This window comes from Thermothielavioides terrestris, chromosome 2, assembly GCF_000226115.1.
Source record: "Thermothielavioides terrestris NRRL 8126 chromosome 2, complete sequence".
NCBI classification, from domain to species: Eukaryota; Fungi; Ascomycota; class Sordariomycetes; order Sordariales; family Chaetomiaceae; genus Thermothielavioides; species Thermothielavioides terrestris.
In genome coordinates this window covers 6,040,594-6,059,125 of record NC_016458.1, presented here as the reverse complement: position 1 = coordinate 6,059,125, position 18,532 = coordinate 6,040,594, and the positions used below count along the sequence as shown (strand labels likewise).

The 18,532-nt window shown below is 56.7% G+C and overlaps 7 protein-coding genes across 7 annotated transcripts; 3 read left to right on the top strand and 4 right to left on the bottom strand.

The window, feature by feature from the left end:
* Positions 1–496: 496 nt before the first annotated feature.
* On the bottom strand, positions 497–1,477 carry THITE_2128590 (uncharacterized protein; the record flags this gene model as incomplete). The annotated part of the gene is made up of 2 exons (XM_003652827.1): positions 497–1,329; positions 1,399–1,477. The coding sequence occupies 2 exons, from the start codon at positions 1,475–1,477 to the stop codon at positions 497–499; spliced, it is 912 nt and encodes a 303-aa protein (XP_003652875.1).
* A 1,591-nt stretch (positions 1,478–3,068) lies between these two features.
* THITE_151960 (uncharacterized protein) lies at positions 3,069–3,359 on the bottom strand (the record flags this gene model as incomplete). The annotated part of the gene is made up of 2 exons (XM_003652826.1): positions 3,069–3,095; positions 3,168–3,359. 2 exons carry the CDS (start codon positions 3,357–3,359, stop codon positions 3,069–3,071), a joined length of 219 nt encoding a protein of 72 aa, XP_003652874.1.
* Positions 3,360–7,119: 3,760 nt separating this feature from the next.
* On the top strand, positions 7,120–7,882 carry THITE_2170317 (uncharacterized protein). Its single transcript, XM_003652825.1, has 2 exons — positions 7,120–7,201; positions 7,277–7,882. Exons 1-2 carry the CDS (start codon positions 7,173–7,175, stop codon positions 7,548–7,550), a joined length of 303 nt encoding a protein of 100 aa, XP_003652873.1. The 5' UTR covers positions 7,120–7,172; the 3' UTR covers positions 7,551–7,882.
* A 2,338-nt stretch (positions 7,883–10,220) lies between these two features.
* On the top strand, positions 10,221–11,696 carry THITE_2114674 (uncharacterized protein). Its single transcript, XM_003652824.1, has 2 exons — positions 10,221–10,607; positions 10,731–11,696. Exons 1-2 carry the CDS (start codon positions 10,494–10,496, stop codon positions 11,439–11,441), a joined length of 825 nt encoding a protein of 274 aa, XP_003652872.1. The 5' UTR covers positions 10,221–10,493; the 3' UTR covers positions 11,442–11,696.
* Positions 11,697–11,721: 25 nt separating this feature from the next.
* Positions 11,722–13,719, bottom strand: THITE_151963 (uncharacterized protein; the record flags this gene model as incomplete). The annotated part of the gene is made up of 2 exons (XM_003652823.1): positions 11,722–13,104; positions 13,207–13,719. The coding sequence occupies 2 exons, from the start codon at positions 13,717–13,719 to the stop codon at positions 11,722–11,724; spliced, it is 1,896 nt and encodes a 631-aa protein (XP_003652871.1).
* Positions 13,720–14,434: 715 nt separating this feature from the next.
* THITE_2088014 (uncharacterized protein) lies at positions 14,435–15,232 on the top strand (the record flags this gene model as incomplete). The annotated part of the gene is made up of 2 exons (XM_003652822.1): positions 14,435–14,450; positions 14,508–15,232. The coding sequence occupies 2 exons, from the start codon at positions 14,435–14,437 to the stop codon at positions 15,230–15,232; spliced, it is 741 nt and encodes a 246-aa protein (XP_003652870.1).
* A 112-nt stretch (positions 15,233–15,344) lies between these two features.
* On the bottom strand, positions 15,345–18,497 carry THITE_2114673 (uncharacterized protein). Its single transcript, XM_003652821.1, has 3 exons — positions 17,693–18,497; positions 16,366–17,640; positions 15,345–16,311 (listed from the first exon to the last, which is right to left on the bottom strand). Exons 1-3 carry the CDS (start codon positions 18,207–18,209, stop codon positions 15,458–15,460), a joined length of 2,646 nt encoding a protein of 881 aa, XP_003652869.1. The 5' UTR covers positions 18,210–18,497; the 3' UTR covers positions 15,345–15,457.
* Positions 18,498–18,532: the final 35 nt, after the last annotated feature.

Below are 18,532 nucleotides of genomic sequence, written 5' to 3'. Positions count from 1 at the left end.
CTCATCCCATCCAACCGTCGATATCAAGGTTTGCTTTTTTTGAGAACCTATACCGAACCGTTCATCACGCCAATATTCGTCTAGTGATATTATTTCTCCTCTTCCGATTTTCACCGCCTATCTTAATACCTGCTCCTTCTGCCGCAGTATTATCATGCAGGTCGGCGTGGTATCTGCGGCAGGTCAAGGGATCTCATAGTCACATGCTCAAACGCGGGGGCATCACTGCCAACATCGAACTATATAGTTAGCTGACATAAATCATTCTGACCACTCTGCCCTTTTGTAAGATTAGATTAGTGGGCCCAGTGGTATACTGCTTTCCTCCTCAGATCTGACGGGACCCCTCCAGCGCTAGAACTACACATCTGTCACCTATGTTTTCATGGCTCCTGAACTCTGTTCGTCCCCGAGTTCCCCCAGAAATGCCCATTACCCTTCCACTCAGCCTACCCAATCAAGACAGAAAGACAGAATCGAAACATTGCAAAAGACCCTAAACCCTCTCCCTCTCCTGCCTCAGCACCTCCTCCCGGAAGACATTCCTCCCCTGCGCCCCCCCACCACCGCCACCGCCCCCAACCTGCACCATCCGCACCGCATTCGCCCTCAGCCCGTCCAAGTCCGTCTTGACGACCTTGATCTCCACCGCCCTGCCCCGCAGGCGGCGAACCCCGCGGTCACCGCCACCATCACCTCGGTTACCAGGCCCAAAACCGCCGCCGCCGCCGAACCCCCTCCGCTCCCCCCCGCGCCTAGCGAGAAGAGCCCGCGGCAGCCAGCCCGGCCGGTGCCGCTTCACCAGCGCGTACGCCGCCATCAGCAGGGCCGTCGCCACGCCCAGGGCTACAGGCAGCGCGATGGCGAGCGCGTTGGGTTGCTGGCCGTTGGTTGCGGTGCCGTTGATCTGGGTTTGGTTTTGGGGTCCGCTTTGGGACTGAGCGGCGGAGGCGGCGGTCGGGTTTGCGCTGACGGATTGTGGGGAGGAAGAGGAAGAGGAGGAAGTGGTGGAGGCGACGGGGAGAATGTGGACCTGCGGGCCTGGGAAGCGGGTGGTGCCTTCGCCGATGCGGGTGAAGGTGCCGTTGGTGGGGGTGTTGGAGAGCGGGATGGCGATGGAGAGGAGGGCGGTGGTGACGTTGGCGGTTGCGGGGATGTAGGAGGCGAGAATGGGCCAGGGGAAGGTCCCTGTGTTGGGGTCGAGGGCCGGGGAGGTGAAGCCAGCTGTCTCGAGCGGGTCGGTCGGCGTGATGGAGAAGTCGGCTTGGATGAAGATTTGGGCCGGCGGAGGGGAGGCGGAGGACGCGATGAAGTCGGGGTCCCAGGTAACTAATTTAGCGTGAGATATGGTTAGCAAGATGTGTGATGATCACCGTCGGACGATTTGTAAAGGCTTACTGTCGACTGTCTCTCCCACCCGGAGCTCCGCTCCGTTTGCTGGAGCGCAAAAAGGGGTGTCTTCGCCGCTGTCACACATGCTGAATCCTCGGCAGATTATTCACAGGGTTTCTGTGATTTTGTATAATCAAAACTAAACAGGGTGTCGTCAAGTTAAGAATCCACATAGCATTGAATCAGGAAATGACGGAAGATCGAAAGAGAACCAAATCAAGGGGAAAACTCCCATGCGGCGGGGACAGAGAACAGATTTATTCCACACTGTCGCTGTCTTGCTCCCCTCCCACTGCCCAGCCTCCAGCAACAATCTACGGAAGGATACCACCCTCAGCACCGAGACTCAACGCATGAGCTGCAGGGTCTCTTACACATCTTAGCCAGCGATGTTATGCTCCCAGGCGCGGAGGGACCGCGCACGTGGTGTCACGGACCCTTTTGCTTGCGGGGTTGAAACCAGACCGGGCGATCCGGCTCTCAGCCCCTGAATCCGGGGTCACGGCAACCGCGAAACCGGCAAGCAGTGATCCATTTCAGGGAACGGCTCCCCGCATCACTTGCATACTCGCACTGACGGCAACGAGCTGCGACCCTATGGTGCTACCACCTGACACAGGGTTCTGCGTCCCCCTCCTTTACGTTGGGCGGCTTGGCTGATTGGCTCGCAACCCACATGATAAAAAAAGCTGGAGGGAGGACCGTGCAGACGAGTTGTTCACGGTTTGGTGTTGGGAGAATTTGCTCGATTGAGAGTCTCGATTTATCGGATAGTTGGATCGAGCAACCCCCGGGCGTCAAGCAATTGAAATTGGAGAGCGCGATTCTCGAATCCAAGCCAAACAGGCAGGCCCTCCGGCACTGCAGGCCATGCGGGTTCGGTTCCGCGCGGCACGGAATAACCTTAAAACACTTGTGTAGCTTGTGTAGACTAATTAGGGCGTGGCTTGGCGAGCGTAGGGCTGAGGACACATCTCTGCATAGGTGAATAGTGAGCCGGTGCCTGCGTGGAGGATTCGGATTTTAGGCAGGCAAGGCCGACTGGTCAGCCGCAGGATGAGCGACCGGCCACCCGGGTCAGGTACAGTACATGTCCATACCTCGAAAAGGTGGCCATGCCACATTGTGTCTCCGTAAGTTACTGCTGTTGCTGCTGCTGCGCCGTTTCCAGGCATCATGCATGCAATATCAAGTTTGTCCCTGGAAATCTCCGGTGTGAGGCCTCTCCGCCATGTTGGGGACGCACTGGCGTAGTGATCTGGCCTGAAAACCTTCGCATCACGACAATGTAATAGGCCATGGTGGGTGGACTAACGTAACAAGAGGGGAAAAAAAAAAGAAAGAAAAAGAAAAAGAAAAGAAAAAGGATCGTTGATCTCTGGGAAGTCGAGTCCGTGCTGCGCAGCAAGCCTTTCTAAGTGTACCTAGCACCGATGTAATGCCCCACGAGAAGCCCAAGAAAAGCTAAATGTCCCAAAAATGCCAACATACGCCCGATTGCTCCAGGCAATCGACATCCAGGCCAAGCCCGCTATAGCCGTGTTCCCAAAGTCACAAAAAATCAAACATCTAGTTGAAAAGAGCAACCTCAACGCCAAACACCACCAATGATCCTCAGTCCGGAGGTAAAAAGGTGAAAATAGGAGAGACATATCATTGCGGAAATCCACGCACGCTTAACGCGTGGTGCCACCGGAACTTTGCTGTTGCAGAGGAGGAATCAGTCAGTACTCCGCTAGAAAAGAGTCGTCGGAGCTGCCGAGAGCAAAACGTACGCCACCCGAGGGGTATGAGGTACCGCCCGACGTGCCGCCAGACGAGGAACCAGAGGAACCGCCCGAGCTGGAGCTTCCGCCGTACGGAGGGAAGGCGACATCGGGCTTGAGGATGCTGAGTGCCGAACCGTGCTTGAGCAGGTCGTTCCAGTTCCGAGAGGAAGATGAACTTCCCTTACCGCTGGAAGACATTGCGGGCGAGACTGAGGAATGTTTCGAACGGAGGATGTTTGGGTTACTGAACTTCGAGGAGATGAGAAGCTGGAGGCTGATGCTAGGAGGCGAGGATATTGTGGTGTGTCCTCTGAAGTGGCTGCGGCAGCTGCTGGTTGAGTGTGGTCGACATGTCGAGTTGGTGTCCATGACTTATATAGAGATCGAAGAGGCGATAGAGAATGAAGCATCGCGATGCCTCGAAGCTGCCTACAACCTTCGGCGGGTGTTTGGTTTCCCTCCAGGTTCGGTGCCTAGTCGGGCTGGCGCTCCTGAGCCACTGCAAAGCCTTGATGCTCCGGAGAAGAGACAGTATGACGGGTCCAGCTAGGGAGACCCGGGAAAGGAAACACCGGCTAGTCATTGGTCAATTAGTCACGAGAGGGGAGCGCACAATGTGTCAAAGCCGAAGCTTGGGTTCGGTTTGGGGAATCCGGCTACCTGGGTGGGATTGTGAATGCGGCGGATGAAGCGAGCACGGCCACGGCCCATTCAATCCAAAGTTCCAAACCCCCAATCGCCCCGGGCGCAGCCGGTCATGCACCCGGCCAGGCCCGAAAATCCGAGCAGTTCGGCACGGGATCCGGACAGTCCGAGCATGCATTCTCCCACCGTCCAAGGTATACACAAACAGTCTGTCGCTGCTTCGGCCAGCCCTTCTACATCGCTCCCTCCAGCGACTGTGGAGCTAGGAATGCAGTGTAAACTCGCGCAGCTTGGCACCATGAAACCACCTGCCTAACGGTCTAACCACCCCTGACAAACCCCCCCGGAAAATGCCGAATCGACGCGCCCTGTAACCCTGGTCAGCACCCTGCCCTGTTGGCTTACAATCTGATGTGCCACTACGGATGACGCTGAGCGCAAACGTCCTGGATGTCCAACGCTGAACTGTACCGTCTGTATGGGCCGCTTTTGCTCATGAATGGAGGCTGGTGCTCAGTCAGCTAGTACAGCCAAGCTCGCTGAATCCCAACCAGCGATTGAGCTGCAGTTCGGCTATTGAAGCCGAACGCCGAACGACTAGCCGATGCCATCCTCAGCCCAAAACCGAAGTTACCTGGTATCTAGCCGAAATGGGGTCTCCACCTTGGCAATTACCATACACTACCACAGGAGAAGGTCAGGTTATGGCTACCGGACAGCTGCGATAACGTGAGCCTCAAACCCAACAGTTTTTTTTTTGTGCAACACATAATAATCACAGGAACTTTTTGGCGTCACATAAAAGATGGGACTGGCAAAGTGCAGTTTGCTGCTGCCTTGGCATCCTTCAGCTGATGGCCCTCGTCGCACGCACCGCCGCAGACTGCGGCAAACATGGCCGAAACGGGGGCGCGCTCCGAGGCGGATTACGAACTTGATTGCTCACCACCATCGAGGCATGAAGAGACACCAAAATAACAAGGCTAGGCAACTTTCTCGGGCCGACGGTCTATGACCAGGCGGAAGGATCCTCTGTGCGACTGCCACAGATGGCTGAGAATGACTTGGCGGCGACGTCGTCTTAAATCTGAGAAGAGAGATTGTCGGCCAGCGACAGGGACTGAAACCATTTATTTTCAATCAACTGCCTGGCACGGCCGGGGCCGCAGTGGTCCTCGGTGTGATTTGCTTTTAAGTCGAAAGCTACCGCCGGGTTGGGAATCGGGCGGCCTCGCTAACTATCGAAGTGTTCCTGGAGAAGGGGAAACCACTTGTGTCGACACAGTTCTTGAGACTGACAGCAGGTTGGCCGTCTAGACGCAGGTGGACCACAGTCGACATTACTGCTATCTCTACCGATACGTGGATAGTGCGCCTATCTAACCGTGGCTAGAAGATCTACATGCAACATATATCGACTGATTCCATACAGCTGATTCAATTAGTATGTCTGTTGGCCGTCTCGTCTTTCACGCTCTAGAAATGCGCCGGCATCGTTGGACTTCCTTTTCCACTGGCGGCCAGTTGAGCGCCTTCTGGCCTTGCCTCCCGCCTTTCCTGGATAGAGCAACCAAGGGACCTCCCCAGGAGATTTTTCCCCATCTCTTCCCTTCCTGAGGGCAAGTGTGAGTCAACGCAGGTGGGCATCAGGGCACTCGCAGAGACTCCCGTTCGGGAGTCTGCATGCATGTAGGACTCAGAAAGACAGACAGACAAGGCATCCAATGGCGCATAGCTTGGACAGCCATGGAACCTGACCGAAAAATGAGTGTTGGACCCCGGGAGGTCCAATCAACGTGCGTTTACTGAATACCTGCGGGAAACCAGGCTGGACAGCGCCCAATGTAACTGTTGGCGGGTCCCGTAGAGGTACACATGAGGGGTCGTCCCAGGCCTTAAAACCCCAGCACCGTCCCACCGTTGGTGCGCGAAGCTGTCTGTACTTCTCTCCATCTTCTCCACAACCGATCTCCCAGTCGTCTCTTGGGTCTCGCCGGAAACAGTGCTTGCATGACTACGCCGACCATTTCAGGCTCCCGTTGGCTCCTGGACACATATGTACAGGAGCCAACGGGAGCGCGGGGTAGTTGTGCAAGCACTGTTTCCGGCATTTTTTGGTCTCGTCCTTCTTCCTTCGCTTCCTTCTTCCCCCAGTCGAGAGAACCTCTTTTCTCCGTTCCAAGTCAAGCTGTGGGAGCCACCCCATCCCGGAAAAAGTCAGCCATTTCATGTTGACCTAGAACGCTGACCCTTCGCACAGGCTTCAAGGGATGGACTTCGCAAAAGCCTCGATGATTTGCGCTTCGAACCACGGCACCCTCGCTCGAGGAGACGGGGACCCTGTGAAGGGGCGCACCGGCGTGATGGAAGTTGCCCGTCTCTGCGGACAACTAGATGCCTTGCGCCCGGTGAGCTCTCTGAAACGGGCCCATCCTTCTTCGCGGGCACAGGGAACATGGCAGGATGCCGCAAAGCAGTCCGGAGGCTCTTGGTCCTCGTCCCCCACTGCAGACCTGAACGGAAAGAGGCTGGCGATGGATTACTCGCTCGCGTTTACCATGGATAACGTATGTTGCCATGCCGCCTTGCCAGTTATTGCCCGCGCTGACCTCTTTTGCGTCCACAGCAGATTGGTGGACCTGGATAAGTCGATAAAAGGTCCCGCGCCATCCGCAAAACGCGGATACATACATTGAATCCATTGCTCTCAACGATCGACATCTCGACAGCTTACCGAAACGCAAACAGCGGTCCGCCCTCTGGGTGTGCGCCGAACGCCAAAGATCCTGCCACGCCGTGCACACCATGGCGCTGCCGTATGCCGAGCTCCACCCCCGGGGATGGGAATCCTGGGGTGACGGCAACTGGGATGGGGTGCCCGTCCAGGACGCATGCGACTCTTACTCGGCATCGATTAGCGACGATTCGCTCGGTGCTCTTTCCTCCGACAGCAACAGGGATATCACGTCACTCGACCTGCTGAGCTGCGACCCCCTGGATATGATTCCGGACCTGGATCCACCCGAAGCCAAGCCCGAGTGCGTGGCTACGGCCCCCACTCCGAACAGCTCAAGCGACGGTCTCTGGAGTCCGTCATCAGGCGAGTCCGACTTCGACTTCGACTTCGCTACCCCTTTGACTACATGGGACTCTCCCTTCATGCTATCGCAGTCCCCACGGTTTGGTCCGAATCTCGAAGCAATGCTTGGGTTTGTTGTTATGCCAGGGAGCGAAATACCAGCAAGCCATCCGCAAAGCAGCGCATACGCAAACATAGGGGAATCTGTCACCAGCGAAACGGGCGCCATCTTTCCAGAAAGTCGGCATCATCCCTCCCAAATGACCAGTTCACCCCCGAGTCTCACCATGGAAGACCGCCCTCCTGGCGTTTCCTCGTACGTGGAGAATGAACACACCCCCCGCAGATCAAGTGTTGATACCTAACCGGAGCCCGAAAAACACAAATACAGAAGAAAATGGCGCTACCAGATCCGGCCGGAGCGCTGTCCGATCTGCGGCAAGGGGCATCCGTTCAAAGCCGAGCTGAACAAGCACATCGCGTCCAGACACCCGGAGCGTGCCGCCGAGTACAAGGTATCGACTGCGAGGCGGATTTGCGAGTGGTGTGGCAGGTCCTATGCTCGCAAGGACCATCTGACGCGCCATCTCACCCGAAAGCACGGGCGCCAGAAGACTCGGACCAGACCCGCGCGGGCGGCCAGAGGAGGAGGCTTCGCTAGGTAATGTACAAGGCAATGTGATGAGGGGGGCAGCACGTGTGTTATATGTGAGATTTGTGATGATTTCATTTTTTTTTTTTTCATTTTTCTTTTCATTTTTTTTTCTATTTTGTTTTCAGTTTCTTTTCGCTTCGTTTCAGCTGGGATACCATGGCCGGTGTTAGGACGGTGGTACAGGTACTTGGGTCAGGGGGGAAGGGGGAGGGGGGGGGGAGGATGCGTTACATGCGCACCCGACCCCTGGGCTGGGAGTTTATGACAAGCTATTCTCGAGGCGTGAGCTACGTTTCAAAGCGGTAACGACACTTACGAGTTAATTGATTTCTCTTTTCTGTTACATGTTCCCTGCATTCTTGAGCAGGGTCCCGGGCTGTCAAGGAGGGAAGACACAGTTAGAGATGGCTGCGCCGAATCGTGCGAAAGGATTGAGGCCTAAAGAATGACGCTGCCTAGGGAGCCGAACAAGTAAAGACAGGGCCAAATCGGTCTCCCTGATTATTTTGAGGCTGTAACGGTCAGGCAACAAGCTCCGCCCGCACGGCGACGCAGCAGGTTCCACGATAACATGCTCGTGCACTATAGGCCGAGTTAGCAAACTCCTCGTTGGCTGGGGGCACGGGCATGAAGTTTGCTCTTTAAGCGAGGCGGTGGCAAAGCGGCGCGAGGGAATGCAAGGCAGACTGACACGCTATAGCGAGCTGCAAGGTGTAGATGACGTTCTTTAAATAAAGGTCTATAGTTCCTTTCCCCTACTCTTTATCTAGTACCCCCTTTATAATACGCTCTCCTCTTCCTAAAATAGGGAAAGTAGTAGTACCTACTTCTATATAATTACCGTCTTCTGATAGTACAAAGGTACTAAGCACTAGAAGCTTCTTATTATTAACGATATATAAAGTAGTATAATTGTCGAGGAGAGTGTTCTAAGAGAGCTAGTAAATAATAGTGGTCGAGAATATAAATAGGTAGTGAGCTCCCTCGCTAAGGAGGTTTAGGTCGATAATAGTATAGACGACCTTATTAGGAAAAGCTAAGCTAGAGTTCCTTTGCTTTATAGAGCTAGTGCTATACCGCTTTTAGAAGCTCTCCTAGAGAGAATACTACTTTAGTTCGTTAAAGCGCTCTCTAATTTTAGTAATCTATACTTCTAAGAGCTTATAATAGCCCTTCTCTACCCTAGTGATTACCGTTTAGAGAAACTAGTAGTCGACTAGCTTCTACTTATATTTACTATTGGCCTTATAAAGGTATAGGTAGAGCTTTAAGCTATAAAAGCCTATACTATCCGAGGAACTATTGCCTTAAGCTACTTCTAAAGAGGTAAATACGCTATAGCCAAGCCCCTTAGAGTAGGCGTTGTCGATCTAAATACTAAGGCGAGCGCCTAGTTTATCGAGAGTAGGAATTAGATGCCCCTTAGCTTCGAGTACCTTGATCTCAGAGAGCTAATAGCGAGCCTAGTCTAGGGCGATCCAGTGGCTAACCGCCTTAATAAGATGCTTAGAAGCTCTAGGTCCGACAACCTCTAGGATATCGAAGCTCTTTACGTATAGGTACGCCTTGTTCTAAGAATAGTACTATTTATATAGATTGATATCTACTCTATAAGCTTTTTATAGGACTATTATATACTAATAAGTAGCTATATCTTCTATAAGAGTATTAGTAGGCGCAAGCTACTTATAGAGCTTATAGATAAGGGCCTAGAGGCTACTAAGGCTAGCGTTCAAGATAGCGATATATATAACGTTGAGCAAAGGCCAATAAATAGAGTATATAATCTACTAGTTGATAAGTGAACGCGATTTAACCCTATTCTCCTAGATAGTAGAGATTATAAAGTAGTCCTTATATATAGCTTCGAGCTTAGTAGTAACCTCTTATTCGATAGGAGCCTAAACTTACTTCAAAAGAACGTCTAATACTTTAGCGTACTTCTTATAAAGCTCTTCGATTGTATTTTCCTCTATAGGAACTTTTAGTCATTTATCCTAGGGCTTATTAGGAGCATCTAGATTATATTTATCCTAGATGCTATTGCTTAGGGCTAAGATCTTAAGCTCTATAAACTACTTAGTCTAATCTACATAAGACTAGAGCGTAATAGTTGAGTTACTCTCGGTGGTCGTTATATTAAGATGCAAAGTATAAGAAAAGGAGAGAGAGAGAGCTTGCTATAGGTTACTTGCTACGTGCAATTATAGAGCGCCTAGGCTTATAACTAATATACTATAGCGAGCTATAAGGTGTAGATACAACGGTAGGATCGTAGTAGAGCATCGGAATGCAAAGAGAGTACGTTGTTCTAGTACAAAGGAAAGCTAAAGAGCGAACAGAGCGTAGTATATATATATCTAGGAGTGGGGAAACTATGGCCAGTGCGTTATGCCAAGCTCTGAACCCCTTACCCCTGACGTGACACAGACGCTCGTGGCTGGGTGACCCGAGCCATCGGTGTCGCGAAGCTGTGTACCCTGCACGCAGTACATAGGTCTAATCATCCTTCTTGTGGCACAGTGGCCTCGCACAGGTGGGTTGCGTCCGCGGCTCCCGGACCCGAACAGCCGTCGCGCGGCGGGTGCTTATGTGATGTCAGATGCTAAGATCGGCGAGGCACACTTCGGCCTGCCCCACTCCAACGGACCGCGCCGGGGCTGCAGAAAGCATGCACCCCCGCCGACCCCAGCGCTTTCAGCCCTGTGAGACGCCAAGGCGCTAACTCACTGCAAAGCCAAGCGCAACGTCAGATGTGCCCCGCTGTGTGAATCCTGCCATGCCAATCTCAACATCTCAACTCCGACTGCTTCGTGTTCTCCCGCACGCGTCCGCGGCAAAGACAAGCCAATCGCAGCCACTGCGCGTTGCGCGCATGCGAGAAGCCGCCCACCACCACTGTCGCACACGATGAGGTGACATCCGACCCGGCGCCTGCAGCACCAGATCCGCAATGGCGCTTCCACTCCCGCCAGGCCTAACTCACGCCGAGGTGGCCTTCCTCGCCGAGATGGAGCTCGTCACCGTCGTGCCGCGCCAACGGCTCGAAAGTATCGACTTGCTTGCTGTACTGGCACCCCTTTGATCTTTTTTCCTCCCTTCCGTGTCTTCTCTTCCCGCCGCGCGCCTGGGATCCAATTTCATTTTTCTTCCCGCCCGCTTGCTAATACTCTGTCTGTCCCTCCCCTAGGGAAAAACCCCACCTCTCCGCCCGCCACACCGCGCCGACCTCCCGCTCTGGCTGGCCCTCCTCCTCAAGAAGCAACGTCGCGCCAACATCGTCCCGCCGCCCTGGCTCCACCCGTCCTCCCTCTCAGCGCTCATCCACCGCGAGACCAAAGAACACCCGACCGCCTTCTCCGACCCGCCGCCGCCGCCTGCCCGCGCCGACCCCTCCCGCCCCGGCATCGCGCACCGCCAAGACGCTTACAACAACTCCACCGACACCCCCCTCTCCGCGCCCTTCCGCCCCTCCTGCACCGCCGACGCTCCCGCCGGCTACCTGCCCTACCACTGGCAGGAGGTGGCCGAGGCGCTGCTCGCGCACGCAGGCGACGACGTGGCGGCGGCCGCCGCCTCATCTTCCTCGTCTTCCTCGTCCTCGTCAGCAGTGGGCGAAGTGCGTGGCCTGCTGCGCGACCTGGTGGAGGTGCGCGCGGCCAAGATGCGCAGCAGCACCGCCGCGCTGGAGGGGTTCGGCGGCGGGCTGATGAGCCTGCGCGGCGTCGGCGCGCTGGAGCTGGCTGAGAGCCGCGCCTTCGTGCTTGCCGTCGTCGACGGGGTGAGGAAGATCGGGGCCAGCGTGGAGGCGGCGCGGCGGGAGGAGGAGGAGGAGGCGAGAGAGGAGGAGGACGAGGGGCCTGCTGGGCGCGGGGAGAGTGATGAGGAGATGGGCATTTGAGGGGATACAATACACTGTAGGAGCGGCTTAGTGATGGTGATATATCCTTGGTCGTGGCTGTGGGTCATTATGAAGAAGGGAAACATGTACGGTCAGGGGTACATACAGTATCTAATTGCTCGGCTCCAGGCCGACAATTTCCTCACTGCTGCTGAGCCAAAAACCCATTCTTCAATGGGCACCCACACTTTTCGCCAAATTTCTTGCCTTACTTACCTTCTCGACCAACATTTCCCGCCTACATGGTTCTTTCCGTCTTGCTCTACGGTAGGATTCGTCCTCAAATCGAGCTCCTGCGCGGTACCTCCCCAACAGCAGCAATAGCACCCGCCGCCTCGCACTCGCGCATCGGCCACGTCGCGCGGCGAGCCTCCAGAGATGCGGACTCAGTCGCAACGGCAGGCCAACTGAGATGGTGCGCCTGCAGACCCTCGACACGATGATGAATGCCAGCGAGGTGAACCTCCTCGTCCCCGCTGTCCGAGAGCCCCGCATCCTCAACATCGCCGTCATAGCTGACAAGCCCCTCCTGATCCTCCTTCTCCTCCTCCTTTTCCTCATCCATCTCCTCATCCTTCTCCGCCGCCGCAGTCGCCGCCCCAACACTGACAGCGTCAAGCACCCACTCGACGGCCGCCTCCTCCTCCGGCCGCCAGGCAGAGTCTCGGCTTGTGGCGCCCGGGACACCGGCGCACATCTTTATGTCGCCGTCGCCGTCGGCGTTTAGTATGTGACGGGAGCTGCTGGCGGAAGGCGAGCCCTCCGCCGGGCGGTCTGCGCGGCGGGGGTGCGGGGTGGCGAACAGGCTGCTTTCGTCGCTGTCGCGGGCGAAGAGGGCCTGCTGCTCGGGGGGGAGGGATTCTTCTTTCTCTTCTACTTCGGCTTCTTCCTCTATTTTGATGCTGGGAATCTCCGAGTGAGGTGTAGGAGCGGTGAGGTGTTGCTGAGCGGCCGGGCACAGGGACGTCGGTGCGCCGCCCGGTTCAGACGGGGTGTCCTCTGCCTTGATTAATGGTTCGGGGGCCGTCTGGGGCTGCGGCTCAGGTTTGGGGTAGAGGGTGAAAAGGCCCGGGATCTCGGTTTGTCGGGGGAACAGGCTGGTTGGGAGGCTCAGTGAATCCGGGGGGCTCGGGACTTGAGCCGGGACTGTGCTCGACGGCACGTCCTCCTCCCCTTGCAGTTCGGGCTCCTGCTTCACGCCCCTCACGATGTTGTAGTCAGCGCCGCAGTTACCGGCGCTACCACTTGGCGCATCGTAGTTGAGGTCAGGTTCCGGAGGGGTAAGAAGTATATGCGGTGGACTGCAGGCAGCGGGCACCGTGTCCAGGAGTAGACCATCCGCATCCGAGGCTGGTTCCGACTTGATGGATGGGGACAGAAGGACCTTCTCTTCGTAATGGATGGCACTGAGCTCAAGGGCTGGGGCAGACGGATATTGCATGATGCAACGTTCGTCGTTAGGTGTGTCGGAAAGACTGCGCTTGAGCCTCTTCGGAGACAGCGATGGGCTAGAAGGGCCGGTGCCGAGGCTGGTGCTCTGCTTCCTCTTGCGCTCAAGCGGACCGTGACTCAAAGGCGATAACGGTGTCTCCGCTACTGAAACCAGACATGGGAGCTCATCAGGTCCCGTAGCCGTTGCGTTCGACGGAGTCGGCGGGATATTCTGCGACGGAGAGTTTAGTCGAGGCTCAGGGCTGGGAGCTCCCTCCCTCACGAAAGGGGCACGATCTAGGGCGGACGGCGTGGGGGGGCAACTTGGACTGACACTGGAATCGTCGGACTTCCTCGGGATATGAGAAAGCTCGTGACAGTCGGCCTCCCGCTCAATCGATGCCACCACAAGCTGGCTCGGAACCGGGCCTGCACTGGGAGCATCGACAGCGTCAGGGGGCACTCCAATGCAATCCAAGCTTACCAAGTCCGCAGCTGCAACTGGTTTGGAACCAGGAATGGAAGAATGAGTAGCCACGGCAATGCAGTCCTGTGTGGGTTTCCTAGCAGCGGGCCATCTGAAGCGTCCGAGAGCCTCTACTAGCGGCACCTCCGGCTGCCGCGCCTTTGGTGCGCGCTGCACCTCCCGCACCTCGGTGGGTTTTCCCTTGTCGTCAAGCACCAGGAGCGGTGCGGCGCCCGGCAGTGCAGCTCGAGACCGTGTCTGTCGGGGCTGGATGCTGGTGCCCGCGTGTCCCCGGCCTCTGTACGAAGCCGAGCCCCAGAGGCGACGGCGCTTGGTTGCTGCCCACGCGGAGGTAGTGGCAGCTTTTCTTTTGAACGACATGATCAAAGTAGTTGACTCTGTTGGCAGCACCTGAGTTGTGACTCCCAATCGATGGCAGTTGATTCAACCATTCAACCAACGGTTTGTAGTTCGAGTCGGAACCAACACAAAATACGAAGCTCACCTGCCCGGGAGACATGGGATTTATACATCTGGACCGCACCACAATGGCCATCTCTTTATCGTCTTCTGCTCCAACCTTCGCCCGAGAACAAAGCGTGTTATCCATTGTCAATCGGAAACTCGGCTCCCCTACTCCGTACTCATCATCGGCCCCACCCCCTTATTGTGTCTTCCTCACACAACAATGCCCATTGGGTTAATTTTGGGAGCATTCAATCATCCAATATCACAAAGGCTTTCACACCCTCATGGTCATCGATAACTCGGACAAAGGGGGCCCATTGTATCATCGAACCGGGCTTTGTTGTAATACACCACAGACACAAGTTACCATGCCTGGCTTTTCGTATTACTTGTCCCCCGCCGCTCAAATACTCCTCACACACTTTCCATCCCTGACCAAACAACGTCGCTGCAGAGCAGTAACCGTTGCATCTACAACAACATAGACTTGAACCTGGAACACCAAAGATTCAAACAAACAAGCAGATCGACCACCATCCACCGGAAACCCGAACGAAGTCCCCCCTCACCCAGCTGCCCCCCAGCCAAAAGACGAACTCGAAGAAGGTAAGCAACAACAACAACAGCCATGTCCCTCCCAAACCGTTCGTGCATCGGGGTAAGTTGCAACGCGGCATCCCGCCGCCCCCAACCGGTCGCAGGCTGCCCGCCGGCCGCTTGCGCCAGCACCAACCCCCTAGCCGCCCTCTTCGACATCAACCACCACCAGCTGGCGCTGCTCCTCTCCCTCGGCGCCACCATGCTCATCAACCCAGACCTGCCCGCCATCCTGCTCTACTGGCTGGCGCGCCCCGTCGCGCAGCTGACCCGCCCGCCGCGCGTGCTGCTGCCGCCGGCCAACGGCGGCGGCCTGCCCTCGCCGTACTGGGCGACGGTGCACGCGCTGCGGTGGCCGGCGCCGGGCAGCGTGCGCGCGGCGCGCACGCTGCTGGTCGCGTACCCGCTCGCCCTCGCGCTGGTGCTGCTTGCCGCGCCGGCGCCGCTGACGCCCGCCGCCGAGGAAGCGGTGCTCGCTGCCGTCGGGTCCGCGCTGGGCCAGACAGGGCTGGCGTACCTGCACGTGGCGATCGGGTGCGTCGCGGCGCGTTTGGCGGGGTGGGGTGCTTGGGGCCTGGTGGCCTGGCTGGTGGAGGTGGTGATTGAAGTCGTCAAGGAGCTGGCGCTGTTCTGGGCGGGTGTGCTATGTCGGTACTGGTCTGGGATTATTGTGGGTGTGTCGTCGGCGGTGTTGATTGCTTTGGGGCGGGAGGTTGGTTTCTGGGACGTGGCAAGGGACACGGTGGAATGGTGTCTGCTGCTGTACGCGGGATGGATGTATTGGATTGGGGACGGAGTAAGGGACGTCGCTGGCTGGCTGGCTTCGTAGGCGCGCTGTGTTTTTTTCCCAAGACCTTGTCGGTCATCCGTACCTGGGGTACGACTTTGGTTGAATGGATAGACCCTCTTCAAAATAAATATGTGGCTGGACTACATATTCCATTGCCCAGTCCGATCAGTACAGATCATGCTCATCCAATTATCGGGTGACAGAAACATCGCTCGCAACTCACAGATCAGACGCCGACTCTATGGTTTGTCCTGAGAAACGCGCCTATGCCTTTCCCGGCACTTTGATCCCGCTTGCGCCCGTCTCAATGACCTTGTAGCCATCCGCGTCGCCCTCGCCGACCGCCGCCCTCTCGTAGGCCTCGTCGCTCCGGTCGCACAGCACACGCAAATCCTCATCGCTCAACACCTCCTTATCTCCTGAGAACTTGTACACCAGCCCATCCTTCAGCAACAGCGCTCTGAGCGTCTCGCGGTCCAGGTCCTCGCGCATGTCGATCTTCTGCCCCATCGTCCTGAACCCGCCCTTCTTGATGACCAGCTTCTCCAGCCGGCGCTTGGCGTCGGCGCTCATGAGCAGCTCCTCCTCGACAGTGCCCTTCGTCGCCAGCCGGTACACGATGACGGGCCGCGTCTGGCCGATGCGGTGCGCCCGGTCCTGCGCCTGCAGGTCTTGCTGCGGGTTCCAGTCGCTGTCGAACAGGATGACGGTGTCGGCGCTCGCGAGGTTGATGCCCTGCCCGCCTGCGCGTGTCGAGAGCAGGAAGATCTTGAGGCGCGGGTTGTGGTTAAACTCGTGGATCTGCGCCCGCCTGTCTTCCTGCGACACGCCGCCGTCGATGCGGCAGACACGCCACTTACGGAGCTCGGTGCAGTAGTCCTCGAGAATGTCGAGCTGTGTTTTGAACTGCGAGAAGATGAGCACTTTGTGACCGCGCTTGAAGAGCTCCGGGAGGAGCCGGTCGAGCAGCAGCATCTTCCCTGACGCGGTCACGATGCTCTCGTCGACCGGCATGTTGGCATCGGCCACCCAGGGGTTGTAGAAGTTGTGCGGGCTGTTGCAGACGAGCCTCAGCTGCAAAAGCGGGTTGCCAAGCTTCTTGTTTGCGATTTCTCGTTCTGAGGGTGGTGAGTAAATGGACGATGGGGGCAGGGGGGCACAACGGGACATACTGGCCAGCTCTAGGGTCTGTACCCGCTCAAATTCCTCCGCGTCAAGAATGCTCTCAGAATCGTCAGTCTCCGCCTCGCCGATCTCACTGGCCAGCTTCGCCTCAAACTCGTCGTCATCCAGCAAGTCATCATCCGAATCGGCCTCCTTGTACACCTTCCTCCCTCTCGAAGATCGACCACGTGCGCTGGCTGGGGTTGACTGCCTGCTGGACTTTGCCCTCTTTGAAGCTGGCGACTCCGACGTGGGTGGAACCTTCCTCTTGGCCTCCTTTGTTGCTAGCTTTGGCGAGGGCTGCTTTTCGGTCGCGGTAGGCTTAGCTGGTGGCCCGTGGGCGCGCAGCTTGCCCATCATCAATGCGAATGCATTCTTAGCTGGCGGGCAGGAAAGCTTGGCTTTGGTTGATGCAGTATCCTCGTCCGTGTCCGGCTCCATTTTCACACTGCTGGACCTCGACGAGCGAGTGCTGCGAGCGGGGGACGACGCCTTGCTGGTGGTCGTCCCCGTGAGCCGCTCGACTACCTTGTTCTCGAGATAGACCCGCGTGTCAATGTTCTTGTCGTTGATGACATTGTACAGATCCGTCTGCTCCTTCGTCATGGGCGCATATAGGACGTATTCGCGCTTCTTTGGAAGATACTTTGCCACGTCGGCCTTCACCCTGCGTAGGAGCAGCGGCTGAAGCACGATGTGCATCTTCTTGACGAGCTCCTGCTTGGTCTTGTCGGCGATGAACTCTTCGGTGCCCTCCTCGTCTTCGAGATCGCTGAAGTCAAACCAGCTCTCAAAGGCCTCCCAGTCGCGAAAGATCTTGGGCAGCAGGAAGTTGAGTAGAGACCATAGCTCTTTGAGATTATTCTGCAGCGGCGTGCCGGTAATCAGGAGGCGTGTGGCCGAAGTAAACGACTTGAGCTCGCGGAACAGCTTCGAGTCGAAATTCTTCATGCGGTGTCCCTCGTCGATGATGATGAACTCCCAGTTGATCTTGGACAAGGCGGCACGGTCCTTGAGGACCATCTCGTAACTGGTGCAGACCACGGGGAACTTGTCGGTGGGCCTCCCGCCGCGGAGGTGGCGTTGGATTTTGGTCTTGAAGATTTCGTTGCGCTGCTGGGGCGTGCCGTGGTACATGACCACAGGGATGGAAGGGACCCATTGGTGGAACTCGTCCAGCCAGTTGGACAGGGTGCTCAGGGGGGCAACGATGAGATGCGGCCCGAGGTAGCTCTCCTGTTCGCGGAGCAGGGCAATCAAGGAGATTGTCTGAACCGTTTTGCCTGATTCATGTCAGCGCGGGGAGGCGCCTCGAAACTGGGACATATGACATACCTAAGCCCATTTCGTCCGCGAGAATCCCGCTCATGCCCTGGATGCAGATCTCATACATCCAAGTCAAGCCCTCGAGCTGGTAGTCCCTCATGGTGCCGCCAACCATGCACTTTGGCTGTTTCGCCATGGTCAAGTCGTGCTCGCCAAGCGTCTTGCCGTCTAGGCTGGTGCCCACGCGGCCCAGCACCTTTGTCTTGTTGGTGAGGATGCTGCTGAAGGCAGCGCTCTGGGCGAGCAGCTCGTCCAGGTCCCTGGCTTTGGCCTCGCGTTCCTCCTTGCTGAGCGTGCGCTTCTTCCATTTCTTCCTGCGCCTCTCCTCGGCTTTGTTATTCTCCTCCCGGGCCTTCTCCTCTTCAGCGGCGAGGATCTGCTCCTCTCGCAGCTTGGTGTAGCTCATCTTGGGCTTCGAGGAGGCTGGGCTCGTCGGAGACGCGGGTGGCGGAGACGAGGGAGCGCTGGTTGGGAGCCGCGATGGCGAGCTTCCGGAATCGACATCGTCCGATGATAGGAAAGGCATCCTCGAGGTGCGGCGATGACAAGCGCACAAGAACGGCACGGCGAGGGAGGGAGGCAGTCGGACGAACGTGTTACGGGTATATACGACAGAACGAGGACCGATACAACAACCAACTAAATATCAAGGAGTCTGCCGGTTCCAATCTAAAAGTAAACCATGATTGACCCAGGAATTGAATGGGCCAAGACGGGGCAGACAGGTCGAAAGGCGGGGGGTGGATCCGGGCCGTCAATTCGTGGTTTGAAGGGCGCGCGATGCACGCGACTCGCCAATTGCCACTGCGATCGGAAGACGCGTCCCAGACCTGCGCGCGGTCACGGGTG

Excerpts from the sequence above, each read along its gene's own strand:
- THITE_2170317 (XM_003652825.1), top strand. The coding sequence starts at position 7,173 with ATGGAAGACCGCCCTCCTGGCGTTTCCTC. Across the intron at positions 7,202-7,276 it reads CGCCCTCCTGGCGTTTCCTC|AAGAAAATGGCGCTACCAGA; the intron begins GTACGTGGAGAA and ends ACACAAATACAG.
- THITE_2114674 (XM_003652824.1), top strand. The coding sequence starts at position 10,494 with ATGGCGCTTCCACTCCCGCCAGGCCTAACTCACGCCGAGGTGGCCTTC. Across the intron at positions 10,608-10,730 it reads AAAGTATCGACTTGCTTGCT|GGAAAAACCCCACCTCTCCG; the intron begins GTACTGGCACCC and ends TCCCTCCCCTAG.
- THITE_2114673 (XM_003652821.1), bottom strand. The coding sequence starts at position 18,209 with ATGCCTTTCCTATCATCGGACGATGTCGATTCCGGAAGCTCGCCATCG. Across the intron at positions 17,641-17,692 it reads CGCGGACGAAATGGGCTTAG|GCAAAACGGTTCAGACAATC; the intron begins GTATGTCATATG and ends GACATGAATCAG. Across the intron at positions 16,312-16,365 it reads ACAGACCCTAGAGCTGGCCA|AACGAGAAATCGCAAACAAG; the intron begins GTATGTCCCGTT and ends CACCACCCTCAG.